General features: G+C 49.0%; 1 protein-coding gene across 1 annotated transcript in view; it reads right to left on the reverse strand.

Moving 5' to 3' along the window:
- Positions 1 to 238: 238 nt before the first annotated feature.
- The window catches only part of LOC148316241 (uncharacterized), a 59,381-nt gene continuing 38,780 nt past the window's right edge, over positions 239 to 20,839 (reverse strand). Inside the window, exons 4-6 of the mRNA XM_088286869.1 lie at positions 6,611 to 6,693; positions 2,963 to 3,031; positions 239 to 639 (exon numbers count right to left, since the gene is read on the reverse strand). Coding sequence (XP_088142995.1) covers positions 518 to 639; positions 2,963 to 3,031; positions 6,611 to 6,693 — 274 coding nt within the window. The 3' untranslated portion in view covers positions 239 to 517. The remainder of the gene's footprint in view (positions 640 to 2,962; positions 3,032 to 6,610; positions 6,694 to 20,839) is intronic.

Consider the following 20,839-nt stretch of genomic DNA (forward strand, 5'->3'; position numbering starts at 1 on the left):
AGAGTCACAAGCAAACCTTTTTCAAGCATTCTTCGTTTTTTACTTTATGCACAAAATGTGTAAATCCCGCGAGAGTGGTGTGAGTGTGTGTGTGTGTTGTGTTTACCTGTCTGGAACAGGAGTGTCCCTTTAAGGTGCCCCTCCTGGGCATTCCCCCCCCCCGGCAAAATAAACAGATGGGCACTAGACGGGTCCCGAGTGGGCCTCACCAGACCCATACGGGCCCCAACGCTGCGCACGTGTCTGGAGATGAGAAACAAACAAGAGGCCCGAGTGCAGGTCGCCGCCACAACTGGGACGCCGATGTTTTTCCTTTTTGGTCTTCTCTTGTGACACAACAGGGACGTACGCTTCAGACACCGATTTGTTTTTTTTGTACTTGAGTCCATAAATAAGACGTGCACGCCCATGCAAGCGTGCGTCCATCTTTATATAAAATAATGAACCGATCATGTTTGTCCATTTCCACGCAGACTACTTGTCTGTCCGGCGACCAATCGCACGTCCAATATGATTGTCAAATCGCGTCGTTCACACACACACACACACACAACAGACCTTGAAGGACGTCCAATCCGTGTGTGCGCACGTCCCCCACGCGGGGGGGTCTCACATCCAAGGCCACTCGCTCCGGGCGACCTGCACGACATCGACATGTTGTGAGAACTCGTGACGCAGCCCCCGACAAGCCCCCTTTCGCCCCCCCCCTCCTCCTCCTCCTCCTTCTTGCATCCATTTGTGTTTGTGCGGTCAAATTTAATCAAGATGGCATCTGTTGGTGTTTAACGTGAGTAATTGTCCTGCATAGTGGCTGCGTGTGGAAGCGTCTACATGAGGGTGTGTGCGTGTGTGTGTGTGTGTGTGTGTGAGGGGAGTGTCTTCTGGCTAATTCTTGCATTTGCCATTCGCTGCATAATTTTGCACCATATGTCGTCGTTAAGAAAAAAAAAAGAAAAGAAAAGAAAGATGGTGTCCTTTCTTTTTACTTTACTTTTATTGATTAAAACAAATAATTGCGTCTCGCCTTCAAATCAGTTGACTGGCCAAAAGTTTACATTCCACGTGCAAATTGAATTGAATTGGGACAACATCCTTCAAGCTTCTGGAACTGGAACATTGACAGTTGTGCGTCTTTTGGTTGTCGTTGCGCTTCGGTGCGTTTGCGTTCAGCCCAATCAGAACGCCGCGCTAGCAACGTGGAAAAGAATTTCCTCCTTGACACCAAATAGAGATTTGATGAGATCCCGCCCTGCGCTGTGTGAAGACATGCAGCCTACATGTGTGTGTGTGTGTGGTCAACTAGCCTTTGTGCAAGCGTGACAGCAAAGACTGCGTGCGTGCGTGCGTGCGTGAGGCCATTGTGTACTTGAAAGGGATTCTCTTGAGGGTTTTAATTATGCTACTGCTTAACTTGGCAGCCGAGGAAGAGAGCAAAGGCGAACGCGTCATTTGGGCTGAAGCCTCAATAAATCTCCGCCGGGCTCAGCGAAGATTCGCTGGCGAGCCACCAACGACCAGCGCGGACCCGCGGACCTCCCACAAGGGGGGAGGAGGGGGCGGAGCCCTCAAAGGCGTCACCTGGACCTCCCGGACGCACTCCGAGGGGCACATGTCAGCATGATGCGTGTGTGTGCGTGTGTGACAATGGATTTTTGCACATCGTGCGTGTGTGCAATTTTATAAACATCCGATTATACGTGTGAATTGACAGACGTTGAAAGTGATCTTCCGTTATTTCTGCACGCATTTTGCCCTCGCATCCCTCGACTGGAACATCAAAATGCAAACTCGTATCGCTCGCCGGCGCCAAGGTCGCTCATGTCAAGATCGGCGCATGCCCCCGGACCCCGAGCGCCGCACATCAAAAGTGTCAGTCCTGCTAATACGATCACAGTGGGAGTTCACGATGCGAGCTAACAGGCTCTTTAAGGGGGGGGGGGGGCTTATCCGCCATCGCCTGGAAGCGGAGCGCAGGCTCTGTGGAGGCACGCATCGATAAACTCATAAACAAACGGTAATTACCAGCCCATTAGAGTCACAAGCTCACAAACACGCGGCCTCGTAATCCCGCGCGCTGGAGGGACGACGACGATGGCGGCGGCGGCGGCTTGTCGTTTTCCACGCCATCCACCGCGCTAAAACACCCCAGCCAAGCACTTAATGATTTGTGACTAAAGGGGGGGGGGGGCAAACAAAGCATTTTGTCATAAGGAGCTTACGTCCTCACAGGAGACGCCAACAAGCGGCCCTTGCTTGAATTTGATTCATTTACGGGGAGGGAAGGAAGATGCGGGAGGGGGAGGGGGAGGGGGGCAGATTGGTTGGGGTCTAAATTGAGGTGGATAAACATAACATTCCTCTTCTGGGAGTCATCAGCGGCATAATCGCTTGACTCCAAACTTTCAACATCACGGCGCCCGTCTCGTTCTTCGGCTTGTCGTCGCCAGCCGACCCAACGCGCAACTGACTAGTCCGTTTTACTCGTCCAGAATTGAGTTCAGAAGTCGTCAAGTTGCTAATAACGCGTTTGCGACGTGAGGACGAGACAAAATCAAAAAGTTGAGCGAAAGGAAGCCATCACCGTCATTGTGGTGAACTTTTGGCGCAGTCGCCCGCCATGCAGAATACACTTTGGGATTATTCTGACGTTTATTTTTCATGGGGGGGGGGAAATGGAGTCATCGATATTGTCACGGACCATGCTAAATCAGTTTGTGCGTTTCTCAATTATTTCAGGCAAAATTCCCGTCAGGAAAGACAAGTCGAAGGTCCGACGGGATCGAAGCGACGTCTCTCGCGGCCACAGCTCTGCTACAATCCCGCGGCCTTTCTTCGACGTGGCTTTCCTCTGACATTTTGGACATTAATATTGCAAGGAGCCCTAAATCCCAAAGTCCAGATGCCTTCAAAAGGTAGCGGTCAGGCGCGCGTGTGCGTTTGTGAGACCAAGCCGGTCGCTCACCTTCAGTGGAAGACGCCTCAAGCTCGTCTCTATGGTGACATTTCAAACCAAGCGCCCCATTGGTTGAGTCTGCAGGCACACAAACATATCAATAAAAAAAAATTTAATAAAATGTGATTGGACTGGAACAACACACACACACACACACACACAAACAGAGCAAATGCAAATAAACGTCTGTGTTTTGACAAAATGTGCCGATTGTGCACTTTGTGACGGCGGCGCTTTGGTGGTTCTATTCTGGTGTTCTTCAAAGGGACGCGTGCATTAAAAATGTATTGTTTGTCATTTAAAAAAAAAAAAAAGGTGCTAAATGTATTCGTTAAAAAAAAAAGAAAAAGGAACTTACTCCAGCTGCCTTTGATGTGTACTTTTGGGCGTCACCGAGCAAACAAATATGTCACGTTGCTTTACGTGTTTAGCAAAGGCAAGAGATTTTGTTTTGTTTTTTTTAAATCAATGTCCTTGGGGGTGGTCTTGATATTTTCCTCCTGTTTCTTTTTTTTTTCTTGTCCTATTCCATCATGCTAAAGAATGTTTTTTTTTTTGTCTCTTCAAGAAGTTTGGTGTTTCGGCCGCCTGGCTGGCGACTTTTAATATCCCTTCCAAATATTTTGCATTTATCAAAAAGATTTTTTTTTTTCATTGAACCAAACTTGACGAACATTTCCGTCTTTGGCTCGCGTGCCGTCGGCATGACGCGCCGTTTCGATGCGACATTCCACTAAAGACGTCCGCAAGATGGCATCAAGCGCTCCAGCGGCGAATGTGAACGGGCCGCACGCGCGCACTCGGGAGAATTCGCATCATCGGGCTTTTTTTCATCTCCAAAGTCGCACCTCGTGGCTTCTGTCAAGCAGAGAATAGCCGGCGCCAAGGGTGTCGCCGCCGCGTCTCATTCTGCCGCCGCTGGCAGACAGATGTTGGCATTTGAGACGCAACCCTTAAGGGAGCAGCCGGGCCTCCGTCGGGTCCAACGGCCCGGCAAATGATATTGACAAACATGCATGAGATTCAGGCAACCTTTTCAGACCGCGCAAACTTTTCAGCGCGTGAGACAGGACAGAAATATGCTCTCTTTTCTTTCTTTTTTTAATAACTCACCCTTTTTCATCTGATTGAAAGTGGCAAAAAAAAAAAAAAAATCACATTTGAGAGATCCACTAATTGTCTCGGCTGAAACAAGTGGCAGACGTCCTGTTCCCAAAGAGCGCACGAAAGCATTTCACATTTCACATCACGTCTGAATTAAGAATGCGGATTTTCGTTGGACCAAATTCGGTTGAACGCTTTGGTGTGTAAAGGTTTGTCTTGAAATTGACGTGCTCAAGTGACAAAGAGCATGTGGCCTTTCATTTGGAGAAAATTAAATTGCAAGCAAGACTGAGAAGAGGCATGAAGGACATCTTTAAGAACGCGTCTTCAGAAGTTTCCATATTTTCATCCTGTAAAAATTAAAAGCAAAAAAACATTATCCTACCGCCCACATAACTGCATTTCCTTCACGCCAGTCCGCGGCGACAACCGATGCTCGTCGACGTGCGTCGCCTCCGATTTAATAATTTCCGCACGGTTCAAACTTAAACGCGGCGCTCTCGCAAATGTTTCGCGGTGAAGAAAATGCGACAATCTGCGCCACTTTCCACCTGCCGCCGATCGCAATCGAGCGTGCGGCGTTCGGATCGGGTCTCCCGTCCGCCCAGTTGACACATTGAAATAAAACGTCAAAGTTGTTTTGCCTTCGAAAGATTCCTTCCGGCGAGTCTCGGCATTAGTGCCATCACTTTCCTCCACAATTGCGGCGTCGCATTTCATCGTCCCAAGTGAGGGCGTCGAGTCTAATCGGTGGATAAGCGCGCTGGTGCGCCCGCCCCCCCCACCCCCACTCTCCCACCGCGCCGCACCCCCCCAGATGCCTCCCTGGGGGATGTCCTGGCTTGGCCGTCAGCTCAGGATTAATTAGAAGAGCCGCTTTTCCCCGCGGACACATTAGAGAGCTCAGTGGCGGTCAAACGGCAGCTGCGTTAGCCGCACGGGCTAATACTCTCAACGATCAGCAGGTATCGTAATTAATAGCCTTCTCGCTGCTCCTCCGAGTGGAGATGGCGCAACCCCGCGACTTTTAGACAATTGCAATGTTACGGTCCCGGAAATTAATTGGCTGGTGACATCGCAGGGTTGAAGTGAAGAGGATTTAACAGAAGAAAATGCCCCCCCAAAAAAATAAAATACTTGTGACTGCGCTCGCTATAAACAAAAAACATCAGGATGGGGCGATCACGGCATGCACGACTTTGCTCGCGATTTCATGTTGATCTGTAAAAGTGGTCCAACCTAAAACTTTGACTGCTGTTAACCTCCGACGGAGATTGGCGCACACGCATCTCACAAACGCGGAGAAGCCGTCACATCGCAGCCCCGCCGAGCGCTCGACACCTACGCTTTCATCACGCCGTCATTGTGAATTACGGACGGCGGCCGACGGGCAAGGATGAGCGGCACGCTCGCAGCCTGGCAAGCCTCGGCCGCCGGCGTCTGGCCAAGGGGGCCGCGCAAACACTCGATAAACGGCGAGCTGGATTGAGGGGGCGGGGCGTCCCCGGGCCTCCCGTTGCCCGGGAAAACAATGGCCGTGAAATCGCCGGAGGCCTCGCGCCAGACGCTCAAGTCGAGTCGCTTGTAGAAGTCGTCCAGATGTTAGTAAAAAAAAAAAAATGAAGCGAGCGGGTCGCTCAGAGCAAGAGGACGTATTTTGCGCAGGTTCGCCGACAAACAATGGAAGGGATCACGTGGGAGATGCGCTGAGAAAAGAAAATGCAGTTGGAGCAGGAAATGCGATGGGGCCGCCATTTGCATTTGTGCTTGCGAGCGGAAGCATTTGAGCCAAAAATAGTTGGCGCAAAAGGGCCCGCCGGGCGGCGGCCTCGGAGGGCTTAACGACAGCGGGAAAAAAGAAAGACAATGAAGGAAGAGGATTAGCTCAATAAAAGAAAAGGTTGTGCGCAAACAAGAAGGAAAGGGCGGCGGCGCGGAGGCGGGCCTTGCGGGACGCGACTCCGGGACGCACTTCAAGCAGCCGCCATGGATCACAGTCATGACTCACTTTGTTGCCTGAGATGTCACGGACTCATTTATGGCGCGGCTTGGCGGCCCACTCCGCGCACACACACACGCGGGCACACACACACACACACATCGCTGCGTTTCTCAAGGCACAGCCATTTGTCCGATAAAGAGGTGCAAGAGGGACCACCCGAGTACAAAGCGCTTGTCAGACTTAAAATTCATGAGGTGCAGGAGTGATGCAGTTCCACTTGACGCCTGTAGGAGGCAGCCACGCACGAGTCTGCGCCTTTATTGGGATGGACGGCAAAATGAAACGGCTTCTTCTTTGGCCCACGTGCAATCGCTCAAGAAAAAAAAAAAGTTTTTGGGGTGCAATGTTCATGTTGGGGGAACATGAATTGAAGGTGTGCAATTAATGTCAATACTTTTCATTCTTATTTTTTAAATCCCTTCCTCCAAGGCCAAAGCCGTAAAACAAACAACAAAAAGCGGAAGGCACTTGACATCAAGAGCACAACTCCACTCGATGAAATAATATCCTGCAAAAGAAGAAACGCTTTTCCAAAAGGGAAATGTTCTCACCATATTGCACGAAGGAAGTCCAGGTTGGGCGAAATCTGTCCTGTCCTGTCAGAACGAGGGAAGAGGATTTTCGGCTACAGCATCTGCATGTGGAGCACAAATTGTTTGCTCAAGCGGTGGCAAGTCCTCGAAAAACAACAATCGGGTCAGAACTCAGCGAGCGGCTGCGGGCACAGGACAATGTTTCCAAGACGCCAACGCAGACGTTATTAAGTGCATCGCACCACCAAAACAGGAGCCAACGTTCACGAATCTTTGAAGGAATTGCTTCTTGCTTAAATTTCATTTAAGTCTTTGAAAAATTTCCATTTAGTATCGCAAAAGGTCATCTGCATGCAGAGACGCTTTCGGAATGACTTCAACTCTTTTTTTTTTGGGCGGCGTACGTTGGGAGAAACAAAGCAGACAAAACTTGAAATGAAGACGGAGGTTAGCGAGCAATCGCTCTCAATTTGTTGCGAGATCAACTTGATCAGATGAGATGAGATTTGGGCCTTTTATCAGCAAAGTTGAAGCGTTGGCATCTGGAGGCAAATTGGCTAATTGGCAAACGGAAAGAAAAGAGTAAAAGGCCAGCTCGGGTAAACGGCAGCCAGCGCAAAAATAATTAGCTCGTCGTGTAAAATTGCTGGACGGCCTCAAGCTGGTCACCTAAAAAAAAATTAAGCAACAAAAGTGAGCAGCGCGCAAATAAAAAACGCTTCAAGTCTTCCCTCGGCAGTTGATCGAATTGCAACAAAATGGAAATTTAGAGACGAGCACTTTCAGTTTTTTTTTTTTTAGTCACTCAAATTTGGAAGCGTTGCAAACATTCTTCCGGATGGGGTTCGATTTCAAATACATTTATCTTCCCGTTAGCGCACTCTTGCGGCGTCCGTCTGCAAATGGCGTCGGATTGGATGGAAGTGGAAGTCGAGGACAGACAATGTTTGGTGAGCACGGTCAAGTTTGGATTTGAAAAACTCTGCCCGACGCCACTTAATTGCCCCCCCCCCAACTCTCAATCCTGTCTAATACCCCCTCCACCGGTGAGTGACCTCGCGTCTTTCACGGCTTGGAGCCAAACAATGAGCGTAATTCTTGACGAAAACGTGAACGTTGAGGGTGGAAGGAGCGCGGAGATGAGAGGCAGGGCCGTATGGCAGCCATTATCTTGTTTATTAAAACCCTTCGCTTCTCGCCGCCGCCTCCTCCTCCTCATGCAGCCGACCGCACATATTTCCAAAGTCCGGGCACATGTGCCTCTGCTGCTGCCGCTGCCGCCGCCGGAGGGGTCACCCAAGTTGAAGGCGGGGGGGGGGGGGGGGGGGGGGTGTCGTGTTAAACGAAGACGACGCGAACCATCGGCGTTCGCTCGACAGACGATGTTCAAGTTGCACACTCGCTCATACCGCGTTATAGTCAAAGTATTCTTCAGAATCCGTGCTAAACAAGTTCAACGTAAATCGGATATTTGATACTTTTACCGTTGAAATGTAGTGCGCGGCATTCCACAGGGTTCAATTTTGGGGCCCCTGCTGTTTTGAAATGAAGGAATAATAAATGTAGAAGCAACAAAACATCCGTTGAGCGCTGAATGTGACTTGTGACCGTGGCCGTCGTAGAATCAGAATCGTCCACGCTATCGATATCAACTCAGTAGCCACGTTTGCGAACCGGCAAATTTTCTTTGCTTTCTTTGACGTGCTTTTAGTCTAACTGACTTGTGTCGGGATGCTTGACATCCGCTGTGTGCACGTGACACACGTGCACACATAAATCAGAGCGCAACAGGTTCAAATGTATTTGAAGCGGAGGTCAAAGGCAACGGGACACTTTTTGTTCGAGTGTCTCGCCTTTCTTGTGCGGGGAGGCTCCTCGCGACTGATTTCTTTCAGAGGTGAATCCATATGTTGTCCAAATGTTCTGTCCCGGCACGCCTCACGCCGGCTGCGTTCGGGGCTTTATCTGCTTCCCAGACGCGGCCATGTGCGACCCGGACGCTACCGGATGACGTTCAAGGAGGCGCCCCGTAAAACGCTCTTCATTTCTTTCTCTCTCTTCATCTTAGGAGAACGGCGACAGACAAAGTCGATCGTTTTGCGCCTTTTTGCCAGGTCGCCGCTCTTTGCGGTTTGCAGCGGCTAAAAGCGCTCAGCGTTCATCCTACGAGAAAGTCAGCTCAGCCGAAAGGACGGCGCCACTCCACCCTCAACGCAAACGCGCGCGTTTTGGTGTTGGCTAAACAAATTGTGCACATGAATGAGTGAATCCTGTCGCGGCAAATAAGTCGGAGGGAGCAATTAGGCGACCTCTCGGATATTCCGCGCCGATGAAGTGTCGACAATGCAGACGCTTTGGCCCGTCTTTCTAAACGCTCTGCGGACTTTTTTCTAATGCGGTCGCGGAGGGCGGAGAAGAAGAAAAAAAAAAAGTGCCGATCCCTTATTGAGAGCGGCGATGGCGGCGGCTCCTTCAGACCAGATGTCACGAACGCTCATCAAGATCCCAAAGGAACATCCGAGACTTTTCATGAGACGCGGTTTTGCCCGTGACCCGCACGCGGCCTTCGGGGTTCCCCCCACACTTCAATTCACGTCTCGCCAAATGACATCGACAGCACGTAAAAAAAAAAGGAGATTGAACACGAGAACAAGACGTTCGCTCGCACTCGGGCCGCAAGTGTGACCTAGAAAGGTCCATTTTGAGGCGAAAAGCCCACCGGCGGACCCGTGATCCCGAAATCAATGTGATTAGTGGCGGCCAACAAACGAGCATGTCAAAGCCATGACAGCGCGACAAGTTGACGGGGGGGGAAAAAAAACAAAAAAAAACAGGCCAGCGCTTCAGGAACGTTCTGTTCTTCTGTGGTCCAAACCGGACAAGCTCGTCCGGAGGAGAAAAAGTCAAAATCAGCCGCAGTGAAGTCATTCTTTCAAGTCAGCAAAGTTGCAAAAGCCAAAAGATTCGATTCAAAGTCGCCGCCCCTCAAGTTGAGCGGTTCCGTTTCGTCGTGGTGGATTTTTTGCGTTCGCAAATCAGCATTTGCAATTGCATCCGCTTTGCGGACACGAAAATTCACGTCATGAGTCAGCGTCGTCTCCAACAACATGGCCGCTCGCTCCTTTGTTTGGCGTCCGCTCGCCCAAGGTGCTTCATTCCCACTGCGGCCGACCGCACAAAACAAAACGACGAGCGGGAGCCAATCACGGAGCGAGCGACAGCCATCGCGGCCGCTCGACCGGTCCGAGGCAGCCTTGCGAGAAGGTGAAGCGGACCATATTTGCCGCCGGCATCTGTTCCGTGGCTTACATTAGCAGTTGCGCGGCGCGCCAGCATTAGTTGTGTAATTCACATTTAGCAAAGCGTGCCATCCAGCAGCGCGTTTGCCGGCCCCGCGGCCGAGCGCCGACAGGCTAATGTGGGCTGTAATGACGGCCAATTAGAAGGGATCAGCAAGCGGGACATGCAAACACTCCGGACCAAATTAGCCCCCCTCCCCCACTGCTCGCTGGTTTTATGCTTCATTGTGAAGATAAAATCATTTCAAGTGGCTGTTCTGGAGCGGCATGGCCTCGCATCGGGGTCCGCATGGTGCCGGACCACCCGCGCTGGCGGCGCAATGTCACGAATCGCCGTTGCTGACATTATTCGGCGCTTGACCTCTCCTCATCAGATTTTTTGTTTTTTTTTGGGGGGGAAATGTTAACGATGCAAGCTCATCGCCGTCGACCATGTCAGAGCAAACGCATCATCAAATTATTTTTTGTATCTCTGATTTGGGACTTTTTCGGGGTTTTCGCAGGAAACAGAAAATTCTGTCGCTTGTTTGTTTCTAAAATAGTCACTGTTGTCTAAAATCGGTTCGAGCGTTTGACCTCGGTCTTTGCCCTCCCGTCGACTTTGCCGCACGACCCGATGCGGTGAGTAACGATGTGCGTTATTCTTGGCGGCCGTCGCATGAAGGGGAAGCACACAAAGCTTTGCGATGCACGACCACTCCAAAATGTTCGACTCGTATATCGCGAGGTGAGTCGCGTAGCCAAGGTCAGGACACGAGGGGGGCGGGGACGGCCTATCGCTTGAAGAAAGCGAACTCAGTAACTACCCGAAAAACTAGGAGCCAATTTTAAAGTAGCATGGAGAAAATAGCGCGCCACCTTCCATGGAAATGAACTCGACTTGAACGAAGCGAGGTCTCCGCGTCAGACGATGAGACGCGATTCGTCACGCGCGGGTTAAAATGAAAGAAAACTTTGAACGAACAAAACGGCTCGCACTTATCCCAAATGTGACTCGTTCGCCGCCGCGGACGTTTATATCCGTCAGCTGGAATGCAAACATTTACGGCCGGCCGCAAATCAAGTTGTCTTCTGACGCGCTTCTGTGATTTTGCAGAAAAGACGAGCGCCGGTGCGCGAGGCCATTCCACGACGGCGCCGTTCTTCGTCTTTGACACCATTTGGCCGATTGTCGGCGTTTCCGACGCTCATCTCACATCTGACATTCGTTTGACTCCCCAATCGGTCCTTTTTCTCGTCACCTCGCAGCTAATGCGACGAATTGCTGACACACGGTAGCGGGTCGCCATCAAAAAGGAGCAAAGAAGGACGACGTGTGTCAGCCAGTGGTCACCTCGTGAGACGAGGACGCCGCCAAGAAGAAGAAGAGGAGGGGGGACGACGTCGGCTCGCAATCTGCTCCCTCAGCACACTTCTTGACAGTCTTCAGATGTGGTCTGGCTGATAGTTCACAAAAGACGCACACAAACGCACACTTTGGACACACACAAGCACTTCTGTCGTGTGTGTGTGTGTGATGAACTCAAGTAAACTGATCTGAGCCGGCGCAGACGAGAAGAGGGGGTGAGGTGGGGGGGGGGGGGGGGGTTGGGCCGTCATCTCTGAGTGGAACCAGGCCCGCTTCACCCCGACCCGATCTTCTAGTCCAGACGCATTAGCAGAAGCGTGCTGCCCTCTTTTGTCAATTTGACGGCTGCACTCGACACGTTTTGGACCACTCGCTTCCTATTTTAGACTGGCTGCTCGGTTCTTGTGTTCAAACCAAAACAAATCCGGTTAAATTGGTCCAATGTGTCATTTTTAAAATATGCTCCATCCCTAAAGTTGTTTTCAGGAAGTGCGCCTTAAACGGCAACACCGAAGCTTTCAATTTCAAGTTCTTTTTCATGACAAGTCAAATTTGTCCCAAAAGTTCCGCACCAGCGTCATTTGGCATTAGATTAACGATTGTAAAATGACGTTTGTTCAAGTCCAATTAAAAGAAGAAATGCTTCGATGTGGAAAAGGCTCGGACGAGCGTGCAAAGTCGGTATTTTGTAATCGTCCTCGCTGACGGCGTCAATCGCAAGTGAGCGTTTTTAAAAAAAAAAAAATGGTTTGTTTGCCTCGCTCAGTATTTTGATGGCGTGATTGGACATAAAAGCCGCCACGTTTGGTTCACCCTCAGGAAACAAAAAAAAAAAAGAGCGATATTAATACGACGTCTTGTTTTAACGAGCGAGCAAATCGGGTTGCCGGGGTAATTGCTGAGTGCCCCCATCATTAAGGCCTTAATGCGAGGCCACTTCCTTGGGAGGCGGCGCCCGTTTAAGAGACGAGTCGTCTAATTGGTGAGTTGTTGAGGAGCACCGGCGCCTCCCCAGAGATCGTTTCTCAAATCATATAGAGCATAATTCCCTTTCAATTAAAAGCTACACGATTCCAGGTTTGATTTAATTGAGTGCGTTTATTCAAACGCTGAAAAAAAAGAAAGAAGGAAGACGAGGAGCAGGAGGAGGAGGGAGGGAGGAGGATCCCATTAAGGAAGGCCGTCCGGCGTAATATTACAAGGCCGCTGTCTGTCTGGGGCAAAATGGGAGCAATATCAGGAATAGATTGCTCGAAAAACACAACCCTCCAAATTGCAGACGGCAGATTCAATCCGCATAATTCAGAATCGGGAAGAAGAACCTGCCGACATCGCATTTGAATATTATTGGAATTAATTTGTCAGCTGATGCTCAACATTGACTCCTGAGACGGAACACGAGGCGGGCGCACAATAAAGCAAACGTCTTGGAGTGCGGATGCGTGCCGGAGGCCCGGGTCCCGGCGGAGGTTGAGGTTCACGTGACACAACCCCCCCCCAACGGTGCCCCACTTAAGTACAGCAAGCGTCGACCTTTTTGCGATGGAAATTTGCGGGAGGAGCCGGCCGGCCATGTGCAATCAAACATTTTGGCGAGGCAACCCGCTGCTCGTGGCTCAAGGTGATTTGCCGACATCACGTTGCCGGCAAAGGTCCTTTCTGGATTTTTTTTTTTTTTTTGGTCACTACGCATGCCCCGCCCCAAAAAGGGCTGAACATAATTTTCATTGCATGTTAGATGACCTTGACGGAACTCATTGACAAAAAGCCGTTCAATGTATCTTTTTGGAATGTTGGAGGAAGCTGGACCGAGTATTCCAGGACAGCAAAGCAGAAGTGCAAAGCCTTCTCGGATCCGAGTGGGCTAAAATGCTAAGCGACGTGCCGGCGCCATTTCATGCGGCAGGTGCACGGCCTCAAAAGTTTGACATCCGGGACCGGCGACTTGGAATGAAGCCGACACCGTTTCGAAAGCACTCGTCTATTTTGGCACGTGAATCCGGCGCAAGGGAGCGAACCAAAAGCCAAGGTCTAGGATCCGTCATTGTCACCCCAAGAGCAAGAGCCCCGGCAGGTGTCACACCCCCCGCCGGGGCCTCCAGCTACAAGATAAGCGCACTTCCTGCTCCTCCGCTTTCGCACCCCGCCCCCGATCCGAGTCGCAGCGCCAGTGAGGACGGAGGTTGCGGTCGCCAGGTGCAGACCCGAGAAACTTTGCCGCAGGCGCCTCTCATCGAGTCGGCGGGAGGAAAGGGGGTAGCGGGCGGTTTGCAGTCGTTGCAACGTCTGCGAGGCGCGTCTGCCGCCGTGGGAAGCGACCGCATTCGTACGATGACTTTGCCGCGGTACTTCGGGAGATTTTGCTTTTTTCAGGTACAGCGGCAACAAATTTCATTCTTAGCGTGACCAAGCTTGTTGCAACTTGGGCTGAAGGATTTTGAAAAATGAAATGAAAGATTTTCACACCAAAGAAATAATAAAGCAAAGCGAGTGACCAACATCCAGCAGCTTTTTTTTTTGGTTTCAATTGGCAGCCTTTCCATTTGAAAAAGACATTCCACAGTTTTGCAATGTCGTTTTGGATTGGATTCAATAAAAAAATAAAGACGCAAAAAGACGGAAACTATTTTGTGTGAAGAAAAGTTTTTCGCGTGACGTAAAGTACATGTCCAAGTCTGTACTTTTTGTACTCAAGTACGTTTAGCAAGTGTGCTCGTCTGCGGTTGTGAGCTGCTCAACAACAACAACAAAAGGTTTCACTGTCTTTGTCACACATCCTGGATGGGCTCCGTCGTGCTGTTTGGTGCTCCTAGGAGGTGGCGTCTGTGAAACTTGTTGGTGGGCCCCAGATGTCGCTTTCAAGGAGGAAGTTTGACAGCAAAAAGTTTTGGCACAGCGACGCCCCCTCATGGACAAACCAACGGCCCAACTCTGAGTTCGTGTCCACCAGCACTCATGACGTTTATGGCCTTCAAGAGCAGTCCGCGTCTAAGTTGCGCATTCGTCGCAAGTCACTGAGCGCCATTGGTCCGAGTTCAAGGTCCGTCACACCTCTTGGCGCTTCGGTCGGCTCTTCTAAAGTTGAGTTCGGAGCTCGGGTCCAAATCGCTATCTCAAGACGATGTGAAGTCGGATCCGAGTGTAAATGCACACTTTTGCGCCGTGTGGCCTGAAATTGCGCAACTTCAAGTCCGGTCCCACGTTGTGAAACACGGTGCAAATCCAGCACAAATTCTTTGAGCTTTGTTCCAAGTCGGGCATCGAGGCCTTCATGGTGTTGACGTGATGTAACGCGTGCGTGCTGGCAAAGAAAAATCCCACATTTACGATCCGCCGTGTGTGAACTTCTGCAGTTCCGCGTGATATTCTCACGTCGTCGTCAAAATCAAAAATCGGCTATTTTGCTTGTCAAGTTTATGCATGCTTGGCACATGGCGCGTCCACACACACACGCACACGTGCACGCCCGCACACACGCACGTACACACTAGATATCATCTACAGGCCATCTCACAGGCCGTCCCATCAAAAAAAAGAGCAACTATTCTTTTTCCCTCCCTCTAAATCTGACACGCTCTCATAATAAGCAGTCTTGCATATCAGCTCCTTGGAAAGAGATGCAACCGCTCAACTGAAGGGAGGAAGGTGGGGGGGGCGAGGGTGCCGGTGCAGGGAGGGGCGGTTGTCGAGGGGGGGTGGATAGAAAACGGCGTCGACTTCTGTCACTTCATGAAAAATAGCTTCCCCCTTTGGACGGAACTTCACAGGCCACAATCAAGCGGTGCCAAGGCGGCGCAATCGCGGCAAATCAAGTCGGCATCTATTAATAATATTTCTGGGGCTGTGGCGGTGAGTGCCGCGCCGTGTCCTCCCGCTGTCACAGCCCCCGTGATGGAGCGCTGCCTTTATCTCGGTCCTGGCACGCTTCTGTCACCGTGATAAACAATTCACACACAAATATGAAGAAGGATCCTCCCAGTAGGCCCCTCTGCGCACCCCCAAACAGCCCCCCCTCATTTTCTTGATGGGGGGGAGGGGGGGGGGAATCTAATCTTCCGGCTTGGTCTTCTTCTTGCTCTTTTCCCTCCCTTTCTCTCCTCTTCCTGTCACCCACCGCCCGACCCCTCGCACCCGCCGCCGCTGCCCCCCCCTCGCCGCTCCGGTCCCTCCTTTCTCCTTCTTTTCAATCTGTCTTTCAAAGATATGTAAATGACCCGAGATGGGACCCCCGTGCGTAGGTGGTGTAGCGTGAATGTCAAAGCCCGGGCCCGTGAACCTTGCACACGCACGCACACGCACACACACCTATGCTGTTGAGACGTCTGCATGCTAATTCGTTGCATAGACACGTTTGTAGGGAATGACGGCAAAAAAAAAAAAAACAGCCATTTCTTGGAAGTCAGACTTTTCTGTACGGTGGGCTCGTGTCTTGTCACATGACAAGAAAAATGCAAACAAATTTGGGGCTTCATCACTTCAACTTTTCAGGTTTCATGACAAAAAGGGTGCGCTGACACGACATACAATAAATAAAGTCATCGGCCGATCCCTTAAGATAAAACCGATCTTGTCATTAAACTAAAAAAATATTTCAACCGGCAGCTCAGGTTATTGAAGATACTTTTGGGGCTGCGAGACTTGACTTTTTAGTCTTAAGACGCGAGACACCAGACGTGTTTTAATTTGAGTTTTAAGGCCAACACTCGAAAAGATCGCGACAGGTTGTTGAAGACAAAGCGACGACCGATGACGAGACGCAATTTTCTTCTCATTATTATCCTTCGCCGTAGCGTTGACACCTCGTCCGAGTGTCGTCGGCGGCGCAGAATCGCCCGCTGAGGTGGCGCCCCCTGCGTGTCCGCCAGGTAATTGCGTCTCTCCGCCGCGAAACATGCAAAAGGACTCCAAATGAGATGTGGCCCAGCGGCGGATGTTGCCAACCGGGGCGCTCGCTGTGCGCGCGCCGACGTGTGCAACAAAGAGGACACGTTGTCGGTGTGAGCCAAAGGTGTGACGAGTGCGAGGTCGCCGTGGTTTGGGCGGGCTGAGAAATGAAACGTAGTTTGCATGTTCTCCCCGTGTTGGCGTGGCTTTCCTCCCGCGTTCCAAAAACATGCGTGGCAGGTCGATTGGACGCTCGAAATTGAGTGTGAGCGCGGATGGTTGTCGTACCCCGCCTGCTGCCCGAAGCAAGCTGGGATAGGCTCCCCCCCAACCGAGACCCCCGTGAGGAGAAGCGGGACAGATCATGGTTGGATGGATGAAAGTTTTCTTTTTTTAAATATTTTCTTTCAAAACTTTTTTTGGAGAAGTACATTTTTATTTCACAACATGACTCCTAATTTGGAAAATGACATTCCCCCCCTCCCCCAAAAAAAATGTTTTTAACACTACGTCTGATACAATAGTTACAATTTGTAAACTTTGCCGCAGTTCCATTCCCCTTTAAGCGCATCGTTTATCAACTGACTCCCCCCCCCCCCCCTCCAAATACGAGCTTCATACGACTTCCTTCTTGTTATCTTTTGACTTCGATCTGATAGCGTCGTCGGTATTTTTGCTGTTGTGGCGTTAATGTGACATAATTGCCTTTATGCATATCGCACGGTGCAGACACACACACGCCCCCCCCCCCCCGCCCCCCAAAAAAGCTTCTTTAGGTAGACATGACAATGAGCTAACAAGTTTGTCTTTGAGTACTAAATCTGCCAGCGACTTTCAATAATTGGGTAGCAAGTGTCATGTTCGATCATCCCGCACTCAATCCTGATTTTTGGCTTGAAACAAATCGTCGTCGAGGAAAACAACAATAACATAACGTGCGCAAATGATTTGTGCGTTTATTGGCGTGACGATGGCGCAGCACAAAAGTTGCGAGTTTGCGTCGGAACTTCCTTGTTGCGTATCCACTTGAACGTTAAAAGTAAAAGCGGCGCTAATGGCACTTAAGCGTGGTGCCAAGTGTGGCGTACATGGCGCAGGCCTATATTTTCATGCTTTCATGCACAGCGTGTGGCCGGCGTAAAAATGCCAACGTTGTAGCGCAATGCTGATGAACAAAGCGGGCAAATTGTCCGAGGAGCAATTAACGGAGCGCAACAATCCCAAAGGTATTATTTTCAACAAACGTAGCGGGCGCGGCGCACCGGTAAGTGCATTTTTTTTTTCGCCGTCTGTTCACCTCGTCGACTGGCAAAGCACTTTAAGGACGTCTCCCAAATGTCCGAGCCGCGAGAGCAGGAAAGTTCAAATCGCGACAAAGAAAAACTCATCGCTTGTATCTTGAGCTCGGTTCTTTGAAATTGAAGTCGCTCACACTCGTTTTCGTTCGCTAATTTCTTGTCAAATTCAAAACTAATTTCTCAAACGACGGAAGAACGACATGCATAAGTTATCTGATTTATCTTTCAATCTCTTCGAAACTGACGATGTTCTTTGAAAAATGACAATTTTCTTTTTCTCCCAAAAAGTCACATTTCCTTCTCCAAAAGCGACTTTATAAGGTTAGAAGCCAACCAGATAAATATTAGTACTACAGTGAAGTTCTATTTTCTCAGATATATTTTACTTAACTTTATTCCCGTAATATTTAACGGCTCTCTGGGAAAAAAATTCTTGTAAAAATGTGAATTTTCTTCTTGAAGAAAAACCTCATAAATAGACAAACATTTCCTCTAATATTAAAAATGGTGCCTAAAAATTCTTTTTTTTTTTTCATATATATTTTTATCCCTAGAAATTTGACTTTTTGTCTTAAAAAAATTGAACATACTTGAATCACTCGACTCATTTTTCCTCTAAAAATACCGTCGTTAAAAAAAATTAGAAAGAAAATTTGGAAACGTGCGTAATATTATGAGCGAATCATCACAATTGGATCGCTTTCCTCGCTTGCAATGTTTCTCACACAAAATAAACATTATTCTATAATTAATAATAATAATAAAAAAATCTAATAAATTAATAAGCAAGTCCCTCGAAGAAATCCATCCATTTCTTTTCTCTTTGAAAATAACGATCCACCAAAAAAAAAAAATATATCATACATATATATATATATATATATATATATATATGATTCGGCCTTCTCTGTAAATTTCGACTTGTTTCTAGAACTATGACTACTTTTTCTCAAAATATGATTTTTTTTCTAGAAACCCTCCTTTATTCTCATGGTATGAAATAATTTGCCTTTTTTTTTTTTTCAAGAAAAACGAATATATTTTTCTCGAAAAGCAACTCTGCTCTCTTGGTAGAAGATTACAGTTGGACATTGTCACAGTATTCAAATATGCGAGTTTTCTCACAAAACTTCCTGTTTTAAAATGTGCCAAATGAATTCCTCCCAAGATGACATCCCGGAGCATAATTGCTACTTTCTTGTTGTCCGGGTCACACGATAAACAGGCTTTTATGCTCGTCGCCGTGTCAACGATCCCTCGGATGGCACTTAAGCTTGGCGACGGTACGGTTGGGCCTGGCCAAGGATTGGGGACCGAGCCAGAAAGTGGATAGACACGTGTGCGCGTGTGTTTAAATGGTGGTACACAGCGGCAATAATCATAAAAGGCCGAGGTCTCCTCCTGAACGGTAACTGACATTCGTCTCTGAAAGTAACTGCAGCCCAACGCCGGGCAATTTCCTCCCGACGTGCCAAACGGCGGCGACGAAATGTGGGAGCTGCCATTCTCCGTGCATATTAAAGACACTTGTCATCAAGACGTCACCCAGGAGCTATGAGAACAAGAGGCGCAGTTCCTCCCGAGACGTACTCGCTCGCCATCAAAACCATGAAATTAGAGCCCAGGAAATATCCTTGTGATGGGAAAAATGCTACACTTTAGTGCATTTTGCATATAAAAAAAAAGAAAAAGTGGGGGGGGGTGGGGATGGATGCATGTAAATTGCCTGCGCCACAAAGACAAATTGGTAATTCAGGATTGGAATGAAAATGACTCTAAAGTGCAAAAAAGGAAAAAAGGGGAAAAAGAAAAAGGACATAATGGTGCGGTGTGAAAGGAATAAGGGTTGTTAAAATGTCACATTTGAGATTCCATGCCTTTAGGAATCCAGATGTATTGTCGGGAGGAAATGCGATAATGTACAGGCGGCAAATAAGAGCCGGCTTCGCGTTGTCTTAGTCATTGCGCTCCGAGCGACGCCCACCAGCCCATCCATGCGGCGACTCTGACACAAAAAAACGCCCCCCCCAAAAAAATAAATAAAAAAAACCAACAACATACACACCGAGCACGTTCCCGCACAATGACACTCAAAGCCCGGATTCCCGGTGAATGCCGACTCTTTGATAGCCGACGCGCGCCGCCTTCCTCAAATGACCGAAATCCACGGCAAAATATGTTAATTCCGCATTGAACACGCCCGATAATGTCGGCGCCACTCGGCAGCCTTTCAGACGCTGCCAGCTCGCAAAGCCACACACTTTTTTTTTTTTTTTGTGAGCTTGTTTGCAGAAATTAGCATATATAGCATCGCAAACAACTTTTTCCAAAAGCCCCCCACCCCCCACCCCCCGAGGCTCCCTGGCGACAAGGCCCATTTGGTCTGTGGCAGGACTCCTGGAGGGCCCGGGACCGACCGCTGCCCCCCGACCATGACAAATGGCCTTAATGAAATTGGACAAGTCAGCATACATGCATAAAAGGGTGTTAAATATTGATAGTGAAGATCAACGTCGCCGTGCATATTCCGCTCTTTAATATTTTAAGTGTCAGACAGGCCTATTGTCTATTACTGGGGGGGGGGGTGCTCAATGGCCGTCTGCGACGCAGTGAGAATGCGACGACACCTCAGCTTTTAAAGAGCGGACACGCTACTTTTAGAACTTGAACCGAAAACGTCAATCAAAAATGTGCTCCAAAATTCAAGCGAGAAGCCAAAACATCAAGAAAATTCTTTTGCGTCATTGCTTTCAAAAGTCATTTTGTTGTTTGGTTTACGTGATTTTTTTGGTTGAAATTATTGACATTTTTTTCAAGTTTCTTGTCAAATGAATGAAGCACCCTAAAAGGACGTTTGCATTTTTTTGCATTTATTTAACACCCGATGCAAACTAGCATCGATGTTTCAAAACATTGCAGCTTAGTTGTGACGTCGTCTTTAGCGATTCGTCATCAAATTTCCGAGTAGTGTGTCTGAATGTGTGACGCTGCCCCCTGGAGGCCAAAACACGCACATCAGAAAAGCGCTACTACGAGAATCAGAAAAAAGACAAGAGACTTTTGATTTTTAACTTTTGCAGACTTGATTGAATCCCTGTAAACACATTTTTTCAAATCACGTTTCTGACATTGGAGGAGGAGCTGCTTGCCGCGTTTAAGCTTTTTTCATTCACCGGCCACCACGGCGTACGCGCTTATATTTTTTCTTTTCAGTTCAAAATGACAAAGAATGTCAATAAAACGATGATGGCGTACGAGCGGCCGCGACTGCGTTTATTCTCAGAGCGCCAGAAGCGGAGCCAATTTAATCGTCTCTTCATCCCAATTAACACGGCAAAGAGTTCACAAATTGTTTTAACGAGACATTTATGACATACGAGGCGTCGCTAGCGTCTTTCAGCTTTGTTTATTCGCCGGC

Source organism: Idiotropiscis lumnitzeri, chromosome 21 (genome assembly GCF_059441095.1).
Source record: "Idiotropiscis lumnitzeri isolate Australia: NSW breed Sydney's pygmy pipehorse chromosome 21, RoL_Ilum_1.0, whole genome shotgun sequence".
Classification (NCBI taxonomy): domain Eukaryota; kingdom Metazoa; phylum Chordata; class Actinopteri; order Syngnathiformes; family Syngnathidae; genus Idiotropiscis; species Idiotropiscis lumnitzeri.